The sequence below is a fragment of the Wolffia australiana genome, chromosome 17, assembly GCF_029677425.1.
Source record: "Wolffia australiana isolate 7733 chromosome 17, ASM2967742v1".
Classification (NCBI taxonomy): Eukaryota; Viridiplantae; Streptophyta; class Magnoliopsida; order Alismatales; family Araceae; genus Wolffia; species Wolffia australiana.
The window spans coordinates 8,838,440-8,859,286 of record NC_135851.1 but is presented as its reverse complement, the minus strand read 5'-3'; the positions used below and the strand labels follow the sequence as shown (position 1 = coordinate 8,859,286).

The window sequence follows — 20,847 nt, the reverse complement described above, 5'->3', positions numbered from 1 at the left end:
GCCACTTTCCGCCGCGCATACCGTTTAGATTTCGGGGCGCTGCCCCGAACCCCCCAAGGGGGTGACTCCCCCCTTGACCGCCAACTGACAGCACAGTTGGATCTGAAACATCTTGTCGAAGCGCACGTTAATCGCCAATGCCAACGACGCATCAAGAATCTCTCGCATCACCACAACGCACTACTCTAGTGCCGAGGTACTATCTGCAGTCTTTGGTGATTGTGTTATTCATCCAATATTCTTCGAGTGTTTATCCACCACCGTCGGATTTGATTTGGATTTTGAATCTTCAAGCTACTAGTTGAATAGGCCTTTGAATCTTCTAGCGATCGCCGTCCAGATTTATTGAACGTGTTGCTTTGTTTTCACCGCGGTGGTTGAAGACAGTACTTGCGCCCTCGACGAGGAAAGGGGATGCACTATCACTATTTCATCGGATATAATTCTTCGGAATCGATCATGTGATTTGTGGTCTGGTTTTATCCTACCCATTCCTTAGTCGTCCAATATCCTACACCCGTTGTCATCCCGCCTCGTCTCCTTTAGTCATCCTGCATCAACCCGTCCCGTCGCCTCTAGTCATCCTGCATCACTTCCATTTCTCCTCTCTTTGGGGGTTGACAAGTCAAGCCGCCTCTCTCCCTCACTCTTGTGATAGGGGGTCTTTACATATTCACAATTTTTCTTTTGGAAGACTTTGCATTATAACTCAAATTATTGTTCAATCATATTATGAGTTCATCCAATATATCACATGTTTGATTTTTAGCGTCTGTTTATAAGTAATAGTGTATTGTGGGACTTCTGCCTTCAGGATGTATTACACACAGGAAAAACATCTATCTAAGATGTTCTTCCTCCGTAAGACGTCAAATAGAGATCAAACCGCTCAAACTCTAAGATCAGTCCATGTTCTTCCTCCGTAGGACGTCAAATAGAGATCAAACCGCTCAAACTCTAAGATCAGTCCATGTTATTCCTCCGTAAGACGTCAAATAGAGATCAAACCGCTCAAACTCTAAGATCAGTCCATGTTCTTCCTCCGTAAGACGTCAAATAGAGATCAAACCGCTCAAACTCTAAGATCAGTCCATGTTCTTCCTCCGTAAGACGTCAAAGAAAGATCAAACCGCTCAAACTCTAAGATCAGTCCATGTTCCTCCTCCCTTCCAAGACGTCAAAGAGAGATCAAACTGCTCAAACTCTAAGATCAGTGCATGTTCCTTCTCCCCGAAGTTTCACACCGGAAGCTTGTCTTCGAGACGCTTGCTTCTGAATTATCTATCAAACGGAGACGATCTCCTGGAGAGAGGGCGACAAGGAGCGGCTCCAGAGCCGCCTGTACTCCGCCGGGTCGCCCCCGGCGAGCATCAACTGCACCAGAAGCAGCCCAGACTGCACCTCAAAGATCTCCGCATCAATGGCGACCGCCTTCCCCTCCATCCTGACCACCCCGTCCTCTTTCTTCCCCACCTTCAACCGCGCTTCCTCCGCCACCGCCTCGAGCCGAGCCACGACCGCGCCCGCCCCGGCCCGCGCCACGAACCACCTCGCCTCGGCCTTCCCCCCCGCCTCGAACATCCCCGACAAGTCCAACCCCGGCGCGGACGCGATAATCTCAAACGCCGTAACTCTCCTCGCCAGCGCCACCGTTCCCATCGCCTTCTTCCCCTCCGTAACGCCGCCTCCGTTCAAAAACCACTCCGTTTCCATCACACCCGTCATGGATATCCTCGCGCTCGGGTCCGGCTCGAGCATGCGAGAGAGAAGATAGCGCAGTTCAGAGGAGAACCCAGCCGGGAACTTGAACTCCGCGCGAGTTATCTTGCGGTAGAGCTCCATGAGGTTGCGGTCGTGGAAGGGGAGATAGCCGGAGAGGAGGACGAAGAGGATGACCCCGCAGGACCAGATATCGGACGTGGCGCCATCGTAGCCGTTCATGAGGATGACCTCCGGCGCGACGTAGGAAGGGGTGCCGCAGGCGGTGTGGAGGAGGCCGTCTCTGCGGGAGGAGTCGGAGAGCGCGGAGAGGCCGAAGTCGGAGACTTTGAGGTTGAAGTTATCGTCGAGGAGGAGGTTCTCGGGCTTGAGATCGCGGTGGAAGACGCCGCGGAGATGGCAGAAATGGACGGCCTGGATGAGCTGGTGGAAGAGCTTGCGAGCGGTGGGTTCGGGGAGGCGGCCGCGGGCGAGCTTGGAGAAGAGCTCTCCGTTTTTGGCGTATTCCATGACGAAGAAGATTTTGGACTTGGTGGCGAGGACTTCGTGGAGGAGGATGATGTTGGGGTGCTTGACGAGGCGCATGATGGATATCTCGCGCTTGATCTGATCCATCATGCCCGCGCGGATGATCGTCTTCTTGTCGAGGATCTTGATGGCGACGCTCTGCGAGGTGGTGATGTGTCGCGCGTGGTGGACTTTGGCGAAGGTGCCCTGCCCGAGGAGCTTGCCCAGCTCGTATTTTTGGAGGAGGATCTCGCGTTTTATCTCCGTCCGCGCCATGTTTCTCTCTTCTTCTTCTTCTTTCTTCTCTCTCTTCTTCTTCTTCTTCGTCTCTCTCTTCTTCTTCTTCTTCGTCTCTCTCTTCTTCTTCTATCTTCTCTCTTCTTCTCTCTTCTTCTCTCTTCTTCTCTTTTCTTCTTCTTCTTCTTCTTCTTCTCTCTCTTCTTCTTCTATCTTCTCTCTTCTTCTTCAGCTTCTCTCTCTTCTTCTTCTATCTTCTTCTCTTTTTAACTTCTCCTTCTTCTCTCTTCTTCTTCTTCTTCTCCTTCTTCTCTCTTCTTCTTCTTCTTCTTCTTCTCGCTTCTTCTCTCTCTCTGTTATTATCTCCTTGTTCTCTCTCACTCTTTTTCTTCTTCTTCTCTCACTGTTTTTCTTCTTCTTCTTCTCTCTCTCTAACTCTTCTTCCCTTTTTGTTCCTCTCTCTTCTTCGCTTTTTTTCTCTTTTTCCTTCCTCTTCTCTCTCGTCTTCTTCTTCTTATTCTATCTCTCTCTCTCCTCTTCCTTATTTGTTCTCTCTCTTCTTCTTCTTCTTCTTCTTCTCTCTTTTTGTCTCTTTCTTTTCTCTCCCTCTTCTTCTTCTCTCTTCCTCTTCTTCTTAACTCTTCACTGTCTCTCTCTTCTTCTTCTTCTCCTCTCCCTCTTCTTCTTCTCTCTTCACTATTCGTCTTCTTCTTCTCCTCTCTCTCTCTTCTTCTCCTTCTTTGTCTTCTTATTTCTTCTTCTTAATCTTCTTTAATGGCTTCTTAATCTTACTCGTCGTCTTCCAATTATTCTTCAAATACCTTCAGCATTGACAGAAATGGAGTCAGCGGCTGAATCTTCTTCCAGCGGAAAGGCCCAGTGAGGACAACCATGTGAAACTTGAGACCATGAAAATGCAATATGGTCGATCAAGCTGATCAAGCGTTGTGATTTCGGCTGAGGAGACAAGAATCTCATTACTCAAACTCATATTTCCACATTCCCTGATGATAGAGACAGTACTGCAAAATAAATAGCAGTTCTGCGCATTAATTTCATTTCAATGAATTTCTGCAGAAAATAATCCACCAATCATTTTCTCAAGATTGTCTCTTATCTGGAGGGATACGGGAAAAATAGAATGTAACCCAAGAACACATTAATAAAACTACAATCCTGAAATAGTAAGAACTAAAAGGGAAATGCGCCTCAACTTTCTTAATGGACCAAGATTTTTCTGAAGATGGGAGAAAATAAATGTAACCCAAGATCACATTAATAAAACTACAATCCAGAAACTAGTAAGAACTGATGGATCAAAAACAGGGGATCACCCACTTGGAAGAAGACGAAACTGACGTGGGTTGCCATGTTTATGCTTTCTAAGAAGATTCCTGGATGAACTTTTGGAGAGAAAGATCTTCCTACTTGCTAACAAAGATAAAATCATATTGCAAGTGGCAGAATTGAAGCAACAACATTATCAAATTCGAGACACAAGAGAGCAGCAACAGGCAGAAAGAGAATAAAGAACGAAGAACAAGACGAACTAAATCGTTTTAAAATGCAGTGAAATAACTCAAAATAAGCGAAATTAGCGTACCTCAGTGAGCTAGACAAAATATCCGGCAGCAAATAGAAAATTTATAGATTGAATTCTCGCAAGAACTGAAGAACAGTGAACAAGAAATTAATAGAGAGCAAGTCTAACTTCTACTGGCCACTCGATCTACCGCGTTCGCCAAAACTTCCCCCGTCCGTTAATATCTCCGTGGCCGAGTATTTATTTACTTTTTAAATATTTTTTTATGTATTTTAAAAACATAAAAGATTTCGAGAAAGATCTATCATAGGCTGGCGGGTGGGCCCCACGGGACGCGGCGGATAGGACTAAGCCCATATCAGGTGGGGCCCACCTTCGACTGGACGAATGGCTGTTCGAAACGTGGCATTTTCTGGACCCCACGTTTGTCGCCCACGGGAAATTGACTTGTCTAGCCGATGGTTCTCAATTGAACACGTCAGCCAAGAAATAGTAAGAACATGTTGTAACATTGTGATTCAGGAAAGCACCAATACTGCGTGCCTGGAGGATATGCAATAGCAATAAAAAAATATTTTAATTCGAATAAAAAGTAATACTTTTGTTTTACTATATTTTCTTTCAATTAATTATTTTGCCAGATAAAATTTTCAATTAAAAGCAACTTTATCACATTCTTTATTATAATTCTGATGGACATCCCGAAGCCCGGGATTGAGATTGAAAGGATATTCTAGTGAAGGTCTTTCCAACACGATTCCGTACGACACCAACTGTATTTCAGTGGATCGTGGCAACAAGGCAGCTCTGCCACTTACAACGTCCCGTCGCGCAATTAAGTCATTGGCATAGGATTCAACTTGCCACCCGACAGGAATAACACTCCAGGGTGGCAATGACGGAACATCCGTTGGCGACATCATCTGGCACGTCATCCCGAAGACTGTTAAGGAAGTCCACGGATAGGGTAGGGTTAGCTCAACTGATCTGTGGGTCAACTAACCCCACCCTGGCTAATAGAGCTGGCAAGGGGACAGGCAGTCAAGGAGTAGGATTGACTTTGGGTTGGTCAACTGACTGTTATCACCCAATCATTCGACCTTGTTGACTGACATGTGGACCCCAGGATTCGGAGCTCGAGTCATGTTGAGACAATTGAGTCATGGGTCAACTGCCTCGACTGTCCAATGAGGATAAGGCAAGGATGTGGCCGACCCGGGGTGGAGACCAATTAACCCATCCTAAAGGGCAGGTCAACCGATTGGCCTGATCTAAAACTTGACCCAGCCCAGGGTTTTAGTTAACCCTAGTCACAAACACAGATAAGAGACTTTTGGAAAGAGTGGGAGGGAGAGATGAAGATGTGTGTGGTTAGAACAGGGGGGAGATAATGCGAGGGGAAAAATATTTAAAGTTCTAGGATAAACAAGAGGCATAGAAACGTCTGAAGAGGGAAATTTCTGTAAGTGATGTGATTTTGTGGTTTGCAAGTACAAGGGACAAAAAGCGTTTGAATTATCCTACCGGAATTTGATTTTGGGGATTTTAAATATCATTGGACACAATTGAAAATATCCAAACTATTTTAAATCCTCAGTATGTGGCATCCAAGGGTCTGACCTCAATGAAATCTGGGTAATTAGAAGATAAATCTTTTATGGATAAAAGGAAAAAAAGGCAGACGGAACGTAGTGAATGTAATGAAAAGATGTCAATACATTGAGAATAACTATAAATAATATTATAGAGTCCACAGAATTAAATGTGGCAAAGTATATCTTTCATATATCTTTCATGTATTTGTTTGCCTCACTTCTCTTATAATTTTCCCTTTCTAGCATATCATTGTTTCTCTGTCATACTATTCACTTTATAGCATCTCTTCTTTCTATCTGTCTCTCAAGCTCTTCAATTTTTATCACCTATATCCTCATACATCTCTCTCATATTGTTTACTTTCAAGCATCTCTATCCTCTATCTCATACTATCTGCCTTTATCATCCCGTTAGTCTCAACTAGATGAGAATATGGGGTGGGGACTAATGGATATTAAGTTAAATTTCTCGTTTGAAAATAAATTTTTTGATTAAAAAATATTTAAATAAATATATTACAATATAAATATGAAGAGATCTAGTGCGAGGATTATAGAATGGGAAATACAAACCTTTGAGTCCCTATTGGAGAAAAGGCTAGACAATCAATATTTGACACAAGTGGTACTTGACGCTCTTTCAGAAACAGGCTTGAACTAAGGGGTGAAAAAATGTCCTTTATCTAATAATATGTCTAGGTTAGGACACGGTTTGGTCTTGGTCCGGTTTTATCAAAAACCTAAACCTAAACCTGAAGTTCAGTCCAGTTCAATGTGCGGACCGGACCCAGACCGGAAGTTTTGATCAGCCCTAAAAAGGCTGACTGACAGTTCTGTTCGGTCCGGTCTGACTGAACTTCGGTCAGACCGTGTCCTTCCCTAAATATGTCACAGTGTTAGCCTTTTTTACAGAGTCATTTATGGGAACAATGAACCTTCATCTAAAATATATTTTTCCTTTAATGTTATTTAAGAGGGAAAGTGGAATGGAATTAAGAGAGAGATGCTACACATTTTATCCTGGATGTATGGGAAGCTTGAAATAGACTCCAACAAACAGAGAGTTTTCTCTTGGGTAACACTTTATAGAACCTTCCCAAAAACTCTAGTTTTGGTTCTTCCTTCAACAAAAGCTTTCCTTGGAAAGCTGCCCTTGCTTACCCAATTATAGAGATTTCCCTTGCTTACCCAATAACTTTTTACTTGCACCAGACTGAACTCCATAAAAATATTACACTTTCTCCTCTTGAATTATAGAACTCTAAGTGGGGTTAGTTTCATAATTACATTAGACTTCCTATAGTTTCAAAATTACAGTTATCAGTATTTCTAGTAAGATCAAACGGAGTCAGATTTTATTTGATTGATAGAGAAAACAGCTTTTAAAAAATCATTTATTTCTAAGGTAACTGTAAGTCAAGTTATCGATGTCGGTGATGTCAACATTATAATAGGTAATGGTGAACTCAAAGTCAACATGGAAAATGAATTTGATAGCAGCCCTTGAAAAGGTTCATATTTGTTTTAATAAAAAATTTACCCTCAAATATTGGAACCCTTATTTCTCAACACAAATTCAACCTTTCCTTACACAAAATAGAATGGAAGGATGGGGTGGAAAACTAGAAATATGCCACTTGATTGCGAAGTGAAACTCTGACTTGATGAAGATTGGAAAAAGTACAATACAAATTCTCAGATAAGCTCAGAATTAGAAAGTTGCTATGTTTTTTTATAACAATTAGCCACTAAACCTAAAATTTTACGTAAAAATGATTAATTAAGATACGGACATCGCTATGCTACATGTAGAATGTCGGTTTCTTTGTTCCTATTGAAAAAAAGGCATACACGATAAACCAATTATTTATGGTCAACTTAAAGTTTATAATCCTTTATTTGTAAAAAAATAATTTCTTAGAATATATATATATAAAAGTCTGTGCTAGATCCTGGAAAGTTTGTGCTCCAACCCAAAGTTACTAAAAGCATATTTGATCACAGTTGTGTTGACTTAATTGCGCAAATGGCGTTAAGGGAGTAAATATTTATAAACAAATTATTTTATCCCAATATACGTTAAGGGAGAATATGTAGCTCTAATTGGTATTCTATCCCAATGTACATTGCCTCCATAGATGCCTGTAAGCTATGGGAAAGATCTCCTGAAATATATCTATATGTCTCTCTCTATGAAAAATGGAGAGATGATGGAGAGAGAGAGAGAGAGAGAGAGAGAGAGAGAGAGAGAGAGATGAAAACATGGAAGTGAAATAAAACACAAATGAGGAGGGTAGTGATAAAAACATATGCATATAAATGGACAAAGAGATACTGATGAAGAAGAGCAGATAATAGAATTTTCAGACCATTAACTTTTTGTTGCCGAAGTGAGATTTTTATTAAAATCAAGGGCGTGCATGTCTGACGTAAGGTTTAAATCCCAGTACAGTTTATTCATAAGTTTATGGGATAAAGGCATTTACAAGAATATATTAATAATGCTCTAATGGAGATAATATTATCAGGGAGTCATGATGGGCGAAATCAAGAGCAAGATAATATTATAAGGCCCAGGCTCCCTCTAAAAACTGGTCAGAGGCCTCCAGCGTGAAGACCAACAACGTCAACAAAATTGAAACTAAATCTATTTCAGGGCCATAGGGCAAGATATGATTTTGATATAAGCGAAATTCAATTGAAAGATCCCAGAAAGATAAATCGTAATAAATTCACCTTAACAAGTTTTAATACGCCTAAGAGAGAAAACGGATCGATCTTAAAATGTTGTAATAAGACCAACAAGGTCAACGAAATTGAAACTAAATCTATTTCAGGGTCATAGAGCAAGATTACGATTTTGATATAACAATGATTCAATTGAAAGATCCCTAAAAGATAAATCGTAATAAATTCACCTTAACAAGTTCTAATACGCCTAAGAGAGAACGGATCGATCTTAAAATGTTGTAATAAGCCTAAAAGAAAAAGATAACAATTATTCGGCCTCCAGCGTGAAGACCAACAAGGTCAACGAAATTGAAACTAAATCTATTTCACGGTCATAAAGCAAGATTACGATTTTGATATAACCATGATTCAATTGAAAGATCCCTGAAAGATAAACCGTAATAAATTCACCTTAACAAGTTCTAATACGCCTAAGAGAGAAAACGGATCGATCTTAAAATGTTGTAATATGCCTAAAAGAAAAAGATAACAATTATTCGGGCTAGAATACAATTAGAAGAGAATGAGGGAGCAAAATCTGGGTCAGTACCTGAGCCCCTTGGCGACCTCGAAGAAATGAGCGACGTTTTCTTCGGGAGTGCCCAATACAATGCCATGGCCTAGATTGAGGATGTGCTTGTGGGATCCTGCCTTGGCCACCGTGTCATGGATCCGGGCTGTAATGAAATCCTTCGACCCGAAAAGAACCCCTGGGTCAACGTTCCCCTGCACGGCCACGTCGGCACCCAGCCGCCGGCGCCCCTCGGCCATGTCCACCGTCCAATCCAAGCTCACTACATCGACACCCGTCTGGCCAAACCGCTCGAGCAGCCCGCCAGACCCGCTAGCGTAGAGGATCAGAGGCAGATTTGGGTGGGTCTCCCGGACCCGGTCAACAATATGTTTCAGGTATGGGAGACTGAACTCCTCAAAGTCAACTGGGCTGAGTTCGGTAGCCCACGAGTCAAAGATCTGCACTGCCTGCGCCCCGTGGTCGGCTTGGTACTGCACGTACCGGGCCATCGAGTCCGCAAACTTGGCCAGCAATGCGTGTAAAACCTGTGTGAAATTCAGCTGTCAAAATCTCATCCAACAATCCATGACAGCCGGGGCGATAAATTTATACAAAACTTCTACCCCAAGCACGCATAACAGAGCCGTAGAAAGAAAAGTGAAATCCAATCCATGAAATTATCTGATCTTTTTTTTTTTGAAATTTGGAACTGTGATCACATGCCCATGCTGTGGTCACCGACGAGGACTTCCCAGGCGGTCATCCATCCTGGTACTGCTCTCGCCCAAGCACGCTTAACTTTGGAGTTCTAATGGGATCCTGTATACTAGTGTGCTGATACTAATTGTCAGCTTCATAGAGGTAAAGGTCGTAATGCCAGAGAAATCATTACGCAGAATATATAGGGGAAGGTCATAAACATCTATACCGTAAAATTGATTTTTGACAGAATGAAAAAGAGGTTCGACCTTGGGTTGAGAGAAAGCCAGGTTCTTGATCTTGGAGAAGTGCTTTGAGGAGCCCCCCTCGACCACGTATGAGGCCAGAGTGAAAGGAGCGCCCACAAATCCCAGGACAGCAGACTCGTTCTTCACCTGCTCAAACCCGTTGACTCTTCAACATCTCTTTCCCACCGAAATTTCTCTTTCGATTTAAAAGCAGAGAATGGAGGAGTACACACTTACTTCATCACGCAAGATCCTCAAGGCTTCACCCACGTAGGGAACGGACTCCTCTGGGACAAAGCTGGTAACTTCGTTCACGTCGGCGGCTGACCTCAGTGGGTTATGGATGATGGGGCCCTTCCCCTTGATGATGTCAAATGGTATGTTCATTCCGGTGAGAGGAGTGAGGATGTCAGAGAACAAGATGACCTGGGCAAGAAAGAAACCAACATAGCATCACATAAATTTATGGTTTCTTTATCTCATGAAGCGATGTAAACGAAAATTCAGATTTTCTTACCCCATCAGGCTTGAAAACCTTCCATGGCTGCAGAGAGATCTCAACCACAAGGTCAACGTTCTCAGATCTTTCCCGGAAAGAAGAATGTTTCTCACATAGCGTTCGATAGCTCTGAAAACAAAAGCACCCGGTTTTAGATATTAATATTTTAGAAGATTGAATTATAAATGAAATTAATTTAAATTGTATCGAGGTCTAGTCAAGGGATTTTACTGAACCTGCATGTACCTCCCCGCTTGCCTCATCAGCCAGACTGGTGGCCGCTCAACCTTTTCTCCATGCACTGCCTTTAAGAGCAGAGGCTCATCTGTAGAGGTTGCCTGCGGCTCCTTTACAAGCTCTAAATGAATAACACATTAAAGAGCTAAAATTAGAAATTTAAAAAAACATAATGAGGTGATTTAGATGCTCTTTCAGCTTCCTATTCCATGCATAAAAAGCTGAAAGTTCGGTTTGTTGTGTCTACTTGAAGATTCATGCGAAGTTTGTTTTCTCCATTTCGTCAATGATGCATCAAATATTTTCTTCAATTCTTCGATTATACTGGAAATATTTAAATAAAAGGATATGTGAACAAAAAAAAAGCGGTGGATGATCGTGAAAAATTCATCGAGAGATTGGAATTCCATCAATTTTCATACGAATGTTAAATGTACCAAAGTCAAATATTAGTCTTAACGTTTTAGTTTCTTAATGTGACGTGGAAAAGCCTGAAATTCATGAAAAAATGTATCGGCGACCTCTAGTATATTTCGATCATAGTGCTTAGGCCAATAGTTCCAACGGACACAAGTGAGCTTCACATGAAGGGTTTCTGAATTTGTTTCTCAGAAACAACAAAATTGTAGCCAATATTTACTTCAAAATATAGCATCTGATTCTGAGACATGTGACTTTGAACATCCCATTAAGAAATGACTCTAGAAATATGAAATTTGCAAGGTTTATCCAAATTTAACTACAGAAACAAAGAAAATCATCAAACCTTCAACGTTCCCCAGAAAGTCATCACAGACATTAAATCTCTTCCTCGATAAAGGATCCTTATCATAATCACTCGAATCCTTTCATCAGTCACTGGATGTTACAGCTGGCTAGGAAATGTTCATCTACATTACATCAACTTCCATCGGCCCAGCATGAAAATGGGGCCTCCCGAATCATTCCAAAGAAGTCATAAAATTGACCAAAAAACTAAATATATGAACGAGAAACGCAGAAGAGACAACAAACAACGCCGTGCGCGCATTACCTCCCACGGTGCAGTGGACCTGCAGCGGCTTGAATCGAGACTGCGAACCAGACGATGATCTCGGCATAATCCGAGGCGAATTCACGCCAAGAGTACTGCAAGCGCTCGCCATCTTAGATTCCCCTCCTTCCTTCCTCCAACCACGAGAAATTCAACCAAAATACCGCTCAAATTCACAGATTTCGGAGAAGAAATGAAGAGATTGGAGGAAGGAAGAGGGTAAAGGGGAAGAAGATTCCAACGTTATCCTGCTTATCCTTTCCTCTCTATGACTCTCTTTCTTATTGGATATTACCCCTGGCCTGCGGGCCCACCATGAAAGCCCATTTCGGCCCATTAAACGGCTAGACCCTAGGGTTTGGGACGGATGACGATCCATTATCGTCATCAGTAATGGTAAAAGAAATGAGAGCCTCTCATCCCGTCCATCCAGTCGTCTGGTGCCGGTGATTTACTCGTTGTTTAGGCCTGTCCTTTGTCTGTTCCGTCCCGTTCTGTCGGGTTCCAGTGAGTAACTCTACGGTTAGGTCTGCAGTCTATCTGTTCCGTCCCGTCCGGTCCCGTCGTCAGGTGTCGGTGATTTGCTTGTTGTTTAGGTCTGCCCTTTGTCTGTTCCGTCCCCTCATGTCGTTGGGTGCCGGTGAGTAACTCTACGGTTAGGTCTGCAGTCTATCTGTTCCGTCCCATCCCGCCCCGTCCCGTCGTCTGGTGTTGGTGATTTGCTTGTTGTTTAGGTCTGCCCTTTGTCTGTTCCGTCTCGTCATGTCGTCGGGTGCCGGTGAGTAACTCCACAGTTAGGTCTGCAGTCTATCTGTTCCGTCCCGTCCCGTCCCGTCCAGTCCCGTCCCGTCCCGTCCCGTCGTCTGGTGTCGGTGATTTGCTTGTTGTTTAGGTCTGCCCTTTGTCTGTTCCGTCCCATCCTGTCGTCCGGTGCCAGTGAGTTACCCTATGTTTAGGTCTGTACTCTATCTGTCCCGTCCCATCTCGTCGTCTGGTGCCGGTGATTTACTCATTGTTTAGTCCGCCCTCTATCTGTTCTGTCGGGTCTTGTCATCCGATGATGGCAATTTACTCAATGTTTCATCCTCCCTCTATCTGTTTTGTCCCATCCCATCATCAGGTGATGGTGATTTACTCGATGTTTATGTCCTCCCTCTATCTGTTATGTCCCATCCTGTCATCGGATGATGGTGATTTACTCAATGTTCAGGTCCTCCCTCTATATGTTTTGTCATGTCCTGTCATTGGGTGACCGTGGTCTACTCAATGTTTAGGTTCACTCTCCATCCGTTCCGTCCTGGCCATTGGTTGAAAACACCTTCATGCCTTCCATTACGTCTCGTTCCATTGCATCTTTGGATGACAGATAATTGGGTTTGCAATTTTGGTCCGAAGTCTGGTCAGGTCAGACCTAAATAAGACAACTGATCCAGTTTTTATCCGAGGATGAAAGTGAATCGAGGATTATATTTATTTATTATATCACCCATACTAAAATACAATATAGAGTTGTAGACTCCCCCTTCCCCTTCCCCATTCTCCCACTCCAGAGGTAATGGGGATGACAATTGTTATTTTGACTTCGACATTGACTAGCCAACCTGACTGGACCGGGAGGAGACAGAGATTGGACCAGTCCAAACTTGGGTAAAGTTTAGGCCTTTGCTAAAAACCAGGTCCAAGAGTATGATTGTCTAATCATAAATGTGATTTAATGTGGATTTACTACCTGCCTTTAGCCTGACCTCTAAAAGCTGAATAGAACAAAACCCCTTTGTGGCTTTGTTCCATCATCCAGGTGCTAGTGATTCACTCCATGTTACTCGCTGTCCCACTTCCATTGCATCATAAGTGCACTCCAGCCTATGTCACAGACAACCTGACCCAATTACCTACACCATCCCATTTCATCCATTCCCACAGCTTAGAATATAAAAACAAAAAATATGGTAAGTGTTAAGTTTTGGCCATCCGCCTCCAACAATTGAACGCTAGTCAAGAGAAAAGTAAAATTTTATCTCAAAATATTCCTTTTTTTATTTTTCAAGTTCTTTTACCGGGCTAGTTTTTATTAAAACGCAGAAAGCTAAAGTGGAAATATAGTAGTGCATCAATGGAGTATTTTTTTTCTGAGATAGGCTTACTTGAGTTTTCTGCACTTGAACTCATTCAATGAATTCATTTTAGATTAACAACCCTACATTTATATCCTCCTCCTACCTCGATGTATTCTTAGAATATAAAAACAAAAAATATCAATCAATCACGATGGATCATGAACATAACATCTTCCAATTAGATTTTCCCATCAAATCATGTTTCCCCTGCAAGACTAACACTCAGGCGAAGACGACAAAATCACGATCATCATCTCATCGGAGCTCAAACACACAACAGTTTAGAGATGACCCATTTGGGATTTGATTGGACCGCACCAGGCAATACCTAACCAGAATCTGACCGAACTTTAGGTAAGGTTTAGGCCCTTGCTAAAAGCCGGGACAGGACGAGGACCGCCAACATCAATCAAGACGGATCATGAACATAACATCTTCCAATTAGACTCCCCCATCAAATCATGTTTCCCCTGCAAGACTAAAACTCAGGCGAAGACGATGAAATCACCATCATCATCTCACCGGAGCTCAAACACACAACAATTTAGAGACGACCCATTTGGGACTTGATTTGACCGCACCGGACAAGCCCCGACCAGAACCAAACCGAACTTTAGCTAAGATTTAGGTCCTTCCTAAAAGCAGAGACAAGACGAGGACTGTCAACATCAATCAAGAAGGATCATGAACATAACATCTTCCAATTAGATTTTCCCATCAAATCATGTTTCCCCTGCAAGACTAGCACTCAGGCGAAGACGACGAAATTACGATCATCATCTCATCGGAGCTCAAACACACAACAGTTTAGAGACGACCCATTTGGGACTTGATTGGACCGCACTGAGTAATACCCAGAATCTGACCGAACTTTAGGTAAGGTTTAGGTCCTTGCGAAAAACAGACCCGTGGAGACGGGTCGAGGACCGTAAAACCCTTCTTTCATGGGACGAAGAGTTTGCTCCCACATTTACACCGCCAAGCCTCAGGGTAGTACTCGGCGATGACGTGGCGGCCAGGAGGAAACGCCACGCGGACAGGCGTGCAGGGAGAGCAAACCCCACACTTGGCCAGGCAGCGAGGAGGGTACGAGCCGGGGCCGAAGAGAAACTCCAGCGCCGTGTTCCGCCGCCGGACTTGGTTAAGATCTTGCAGCGCCGCCGCCGGGACAGCCTTTCCTGGGCTGACGGTTGCCCCGGGGGGCAGCAGACAGCCGAGAGAGAAGAAGACGAGGAAGAAGGATACGCGGAGCAGCCCCATGGCGGATCTCTCTCTCTAGATTTGCCGATGGATGGATGGATGGATGTCTCTCTCTTCGGAGCTTCTTCCTTGTAGCCTTGCACGCTTACTCTTCCTCTCTTTCTCTCTCTAAGGCGGAGCAGCGGACCGGGGGATGAACTTTATGCTGGCGATTGAGGCCGTGAAATTCGCAGTGCAAATCTGATCTGTGACCGAGCTGTTCCCCATGACCACTGCAGTTAGCTCTGAAACATACAGAGATGTGGAGAGAGAGACACTGACAGCATGATAGAGAGAGAGATAGAGAGATATAGATAGAGAGAGAGAGACAGTCGCAGGTTGAGGGAGGTCCCGGCTCAAAGTTGTCTTTTTTGTCCGACGTGTCCGAACCTATTGAGCACAGGAGTTCAAAAGATAAGTATGTGGACAGATAACTAGATAGATAGATAGAGAGAGAGAGCGCAAGAGAGAGAGATAAAATGTAAGATAGATTGGGAGAGATTGGGAGGGATAGAGAGAAGAAGTTGCCTGGAGAGCAACGCAGAGATGGATAAATTGAGGGAGAGAGAGATGAAATGCGCTGGAGATTAAGATAGAGATTGGTTGATGGAGAGAGAGATGAAATCGCGCTGGAGAATAAGATAGAGATTGGTTGATGGAGAGAGAGATGAAATCGCGCTGGAGAATAAGATAGAGTGTGGTTGATGGAGAGAGAGATGAAATCGCGCTGGAGAATAAGATAGATCGTGGTTGAGGGAGAGAGGGACGAAATGGGCTGGAGATTAAGATAGAGATTGGTTGAGGGAGAGAGAGATGAAATGCGCTGGAGATTAAGATAGAGATTGGTTGATGGAGAGAGATGAAACAGAGCGGGGGTTAGATAGAAAGATGGATAGTCAGAAAGAGACGTGAGGCCGAAGTGTCCAGGCCAAGGTGGGTTCTTTAATGCTTGGTGCCGTGCCCGTTTCTCGCAAGAGAAAGAGGACAACACAGAGAGAGAGAGAGAGGATTATATATAGAGAGAGACACAGACAGAGAGATAGAGAGGAGAGAGAAAATAGAGAGAGAGAGAGAGATATGGGAATAGAGAGAATAGAGAAAGGGAGAGATGGGGCGAGAGAGGGAGATATGGGAATTGAGAGAATAGAAAAAGGGAGAGATGGGGCAAGAGAGAGAATGGAGAGAGGGAGAGGTGGGGGGAGAGAGAGAATAGAGGGAGGGAGAGGTGGAGAGAGAGAGAGAATAGATAGAGAGAGATATGTGAAGAGAGAGAGTGAATAGAAATGGGAGAGAGAGTGAATAGAGAGAGGGAGAGAGAGAGAGAGAGAATAGAGAGAGGGACAGAGGGAGTGGGAGAGAGGGAGAGAGATTTTGATTGTAATTTCTATATTCATCCCAAAGATTGTATTTTTTTCTGTAGTTTCTATATTCATTGTTCCCAAGAGATGGAGATGGAGACAGAGAAAGAGATAGAAATGAAAATAGACATAGATTCATTTATAGAACAGGGATCTATATTGTCCTTGACATATACAGAGGAAGAGACAGAGAACCATAAAGATTGACATGGAGACAGAGACATAGACAGATATATGTAGGGGCCTGGACAGAGTACTGGAGGTAAAGGTAAAGACATGCTGTGATAGAGATTGAATAGAGACGGAGATAGAGAAAGGTAATGTTAAGATGCATGGATAGAGAGAGAGAGAGAGAGAGAGAGAGAGAGAGAGAGAGAGAGAGAGAGAGAGAGAGAGAGAGAGAGAGAGAGAGAGAGAGAGAGAGAGAGAGAGAGAGAGAGAGAGAGAGAGAGAGAGAGAGAGAGAGAGAGAGAGAGAGAGAGAGAGAGAGAGAGAGAGAGAGAGAGAGAGAGATAGAGAGAGAGAGAGAGAGAGAGATAGAGAGAGAGAGAGAGAGAGAGAGAGAGAGAGAGAGAGAGAGAGAGAGAGAGAGAGAGAGATAGATAGATAGATAGAGAGAGAGAGAGAGACCAAATAAAAGTGCCAGTACCAAAGTTGCCATATCTGTGTCTACTGCGATGGAGCGAGATAGAGATAGAGGACCCAGCACAAAGATAGCATTTTTATTCGCTTTGTCCGTACCCACTGCAGAAAAGAGGTAGAGAGCTTGATAACGTTAGAGAGAGAGAGTGGGGAGGAGAGAGAGAGAGAATGAGACGATTAGATGAAGATATAGGGAGAGTGAGATAGAAAGAGAGACGGAGAGAGAGAGAGAGAAAGCAGCAGAGAGCGAGACAGAGAGGGAGGGATGGAGGAAGAAACAGATAGAGAGAGAGAGGGGGAGAGAGACAGAGAGAGGAGAGAGAGAGACAGAGAGGGAGGGCAGGAGAGCGAGAGAGGGAGGCAGGTAGAGAGAAAGATAGAGAGAGAAACACACAGAGAAGGAGAGAGAGAAACTGGGAAGCAGAGAGGCAAGTGACAGAGAGAGAGGGAAGCAAATAGAAAGAAAGCGGGAGGGAGAGAGGGAGGGCGGGGAGAGAGAGAGATAGAGAAAGAAGCAGAAAGAGAGAGAGAAAGTCAGAAGCAGAGAAAGAGGGAGAGGGAAGCAGAGAGAGAGACGGTGCGAGAATCAGAAAGAAAGACGGAAGCAGAGAGAAAGAGAGACGGTGAGAGAATCAGAAAGAACGACGGAAACAGAGAGAAAGAGAGAGACAGTAAGAGAATCAGAAAGAAAGAGGGAAGAGAGAGACGGTGAGAGAATCTGTGAGAGAGAGAAAGAATGATTCAGAAAGAGAGACGGGGGAGATAGAGAGAAAGCGGGAAGCAGAGAGAGAGACGGTGAGAGAATCAGTGAGAGAGAGAAAGAGAGATTCAGATAGAGAGACGGGGGAGATAAAGAGAGAGCGGGAAGCAGAGAGAGAGACGGTGAGAGAATCAGTGAGAGAGAGAAAGAGAGATTCAGATAGAGAGACGGGAGAGATAGAGAGAAAGCGGGAAGCGGAGAGAGACGGTGAACGAATCAGAGAGAGAGAGAAAGAGGGAAGCAGAGAGAGAGACCGTGAGAGAATCAGAGAGACAGGGAGAGGCAGAGAGAGAGAGACGCAGAGAGAGAGACGGTGAGAGAAGCAGAGAGAGAGAGAAAGAGAGAGAGAGAGGGACGCAGAGAGGGAGAGAAAGAGAGAGAGAGGGAAGCAGAGGGAGAGAGAGAAAGAGAGAGAGGGGGAAGCAGAGAGAGAGAGAAAGAGAGAGAGGGGGAAGCAGAGGGAGAGAGAGAGATAGAGAGAGAGAGGGAATCGGAGAGAAAGAGAGAAGTAGAGCTGGCCCAATTGAAAATAGCAAAGTTGCCCTTCAGAGACAGCCCCGGCGGCAGATTGGTCGCTGGGTCGCCATAACGTGCAGTATCTTAGTTCATCTTGTTGCGTAGCCCTTGTAACCTTCCTGCCCCAGCGAACCTTTCCTTTTCCCGGGGCCTGCACTGTTCCCCAGTCCTCTCTAGCTTCCCCATTCATGGTCTACTTTGATCTATTCACTATCCAAAAATTCAATCAAATCAAGTTGGCCTATCAATACCTAGAATTGTGGATCGTCAATCCCATCCAACTTTGTGATGTGATTACTGCTGAGGACATCTCAGTGCCAATAGAGAGCTCCTATGTGTCAAGAACAAAAATTCAGCCTTGAAATTTAGACCTAATGAGCTGATTGGATCTCCAAATAGTAATTAGGTGTAGGGTTTGCCATTTTGGACTGAAGTAAGGTAGGAGCATACCGAAGCCCAGACCACCGGCCTGTCATTTTAGGTGCCGGCTGGCTGATCTAGCTTCGGCCCGGGGGTCACACTGGACTGAGGACTGGTCCTATTCTTTAATTTTATAAAATAAAATATGCCCATGTTTTCTGTCTTTTCTTTAACTTGTTTCCTATCCTTTATTTGTTCTTTCTGTCTGTTCTTCCTCAGACTTGGAAATATCAAATTCTGAGCCTCTTCCCATCCAACTCATAAAATGGGATTCATCGATTTGGAAATATCAAAATGTAGAAAATAAAGTTGCATTTGATTGAACCGATAAAGTGGGGATTGCACATTTGCTTTAAACAATTTCCAAGTACCTGTTTTATATCTTTGAGCATGCATGAATCTGTTGACTAGATATTGGCAAAAATCTAAATGTTGTTAGTAACATATCAGAACACCTTCCAGGTCAATCATTGTCTCTGGTACTACTAATAGTGTTGGTACTTGGTAGTTTCATCTTTGTCAGTATACATTACAACATATCAGTATACAATATCATTATACATTCAGATTGCTCTTCATCTTTCTTTACCTTGTTTTCTACCATTTTTTTGTTCTTTCTGTCTGTTCTTCCTCAGACTTGGAAATATCAAATTCTGAGCCTCTTCCCATCCAACTCATAAAATGGGATTCATCGATTTGGAAATATCAAAATGTAGAAAATAAAGTTGCATTTGATTGAACCGATAAAGTGGGGATTGCACATTTGCTTTAAACAATTTCCAAGTACCTGTTTTATATCTTGGAGCATGCATGAATCTGTTGACTAGATATTGGCAAAAATCTAAATGTTGTTAGTAACATATCAGAACACCTTCCAGGTCAATCATTGTCTCTAGTACTACTAATAGTGTTGGTACTTGGTAGTTTCATCTTTATCAGTATACATTACAACATATCAGTATACAATATCATTATACATTCAGATTGCTCTTCATCTTTCTTTACCTTGTTTTCTACCATTTTTGTTCTTTCTGTCTGTTCTTCCTCAGACTTGGAAATATCAAATTCTGAGCCTCTTCCCATCCAACTCATGAAATGGGATTCATCGATTTGGAAATATCAAAATGTAGAAAATAAAGTTGCATTTGATTGAACCGATAAAGTGGGGATTGCACATTTGCTTTAAACAATTTCCAAGTACCTGTTTTATATCTTTGAGCATGCATGAATCTGTTGACTAGATATTGGCAAAAATCTAAATGTTGTTAGTAACATATCAGAACACCTTCCAGGTCAATCATTGTCTCTAGTACTACTAATAGTGTTGGTACTTGGTAGTTTCATCTTTATCAGTATACATTACAACATATCAGTATAAAATATCATTATACATTCATATTGCTCTTCATCTTTCTTTACCTTGTTTTCTACCATTTTTTTGTTCTTTCTGTCTGTTCTTCCTCAGACTTGGAAATATCAAATTCTGAGCCTCTTCCCATCCAACTCATAAAATGGGATTCATCGATTTGGAAATATCAAAATGTAGAAAATAAAGTTGCATTTGATTGAACCGATAAAGTGGGGATTGCACATTTGCTTTAAACAATTTCAAGTACCTGTTTTATATCTTTGAGCATGCATGAATCTGTTGACTAGATATTGGCAAAAATCTAAATGTTGTTAGTAACATATCAGAACACCTTCCAGGTCAATCATTGTCTCTAGTACTACTAATAGTGTTGGTACTTGGTAGTTTCATCTTTATCAGTATACATTACAACATATCAGTATAAAATATCATTATACATTCATATTGCTCTTCATCTTTCTTTACCTTGTTTTCTACCATTTTTGTTCTTTCTGTCTGTTCTTCCTCAGACTTGGAAATATCAAATTCTGAGCCTCTTCCCATCCAACTCATAAAATGGGATTCATCGATTTGGAAATATCAAAATGTAGAAAATAAAGTTGCATTTGATTGAACCGATAAAGTGGGGATTGCACATTTGCTTTAAACAATTTCCAAGTACCTGTTTTATATCTTTGAGCATGCATGAATCTGTTGACTAGATATTGGCAAAAATCTAAATGTTGTTAGTAACATATCAGAACACCTTCCAGGTCAATCATTGTCTCTAGTACTACTAATAGTGTTGGTACTTGGTAGTTTCATCTTTATCAGTATACATTACAACATATCAGTATACAATATCATTATACATTCAGATTGCTCT

General features: G+C 42.9%; 2 protein-coding genes, 1 long non-coding RNA gene and 2 pseudogenes across 3 annotated transcripts; all 5 read right to left on the bottom strand.

Moving 5' to 3' along the window:
• Nucleotides 1-1,011: 1,011 nt before the first annotated feature.
• On the bottom strand, nt 1,012-2,693 carry LOC144714496 (CBL-interacting protein kinase 18-like). The gene has a single exon (XM_078589250.1). It carries the CDS (start codon nt 2,500-2,502, stop codon nt 1,285-1,287), a length of 1,218 nt encoding a protein of 405 aa, XP_078445376.1. The 5' UTR covers nt 2,503-2,693; the 3' UTR covers nt 1,012-1,284.
• Nucleotides 2,694-2,733: 40 nt separating this feature from the next.
• LOC144714497 (uncharacterized) lies at nt 2,734-4,229 on the bottom strand. The gene is made up of 2 exons (XR_013584368.1): nt 4,067-4,229; nt 2,734-3,485 (listed from the first exon to the last, which is right to left on the bottom strand). It is a non-coding gene; the product is annotated as an uncharacterized LOC144714497 (long non-coding RNA).
• Nucleotides 4,230-8,779: 4,550 nt separating this feature from the next.
• HEME2 (Uroporphyrinogen decarboxylase) lies at nt 8,780-11,809 on the bottom strand. Its single transcript, XM_078588843.1, has 6 exons — nt 11,562-11,809; nt 10,528-10,649; nt 10,310-10,420; nt 10,030-10,218; nt 9,814-9,939; nt 8,780-9,390 (listed from the first exon to the last, which is right to left on the bottom strand). The coding sequence occupies exons 1-6, from the start codon at nt 11,671-11,673 to the stop codon at nt 8,875-8,877; spliced, it is 1,176 nt and encodes a 391-aa protein (XP_078444969.1). The 5' UTR covers nt 11,674-11,809; the 3' UTR covers nt 8,780-8,874.
• On the bottom strand, nt 9,575-9,697 carry LOC144714687 (5S ribosomal RNA; annotated as a pseudogene).
• Nucleotides 11,810-14,620: 2,811 nt separating the features above from the next.
• Nucleotides 14,621-14,938, bottom strand: LOC144714213 (EPIDERMAL PATTERNING FACTOR-like protein 6 pseudogene; annotated as a pseudogene).
• Nucleotides 14,939-20,847: the final 5,909 nt, after the last annotated feature.

What these genes read in the sequence shown, in the direction of transcription:
- LOC144714496 (XM_078589250.1), bottom strand. Translation starts at nt 2,502, where the DNA reads ATGGCGCGGACGGAGATAAAACGCGAGATCCTCCTCCAAAAATACGAG.
- HEME2 (XM_078588843.1), bottom strand. Translation starts at nt 11,673, where the DNA reads ATGGCGAGCGCTTGCAGTACTCTTGGCGTGAATTCGCCTCGGATTATG. An exon ending in GGTCCACTGCACCGTGGGAG is followed by an intron (nt 10,650 to 11,561) that starts GTAATGCGCGCA and finishes TTATTCATTTAG; the next exon opens with AGCTTGTAAAGGAGCCGCAG. An exon ending in AAGCGGGGAGGTACATGCAG is followed by an intron (nt 10,421 to 10,527) that starts GTTCAGTAAAAT and finishes TTTTGTTTTCAG; the next exon opens with AGCTATCGAACGCTATGTGA.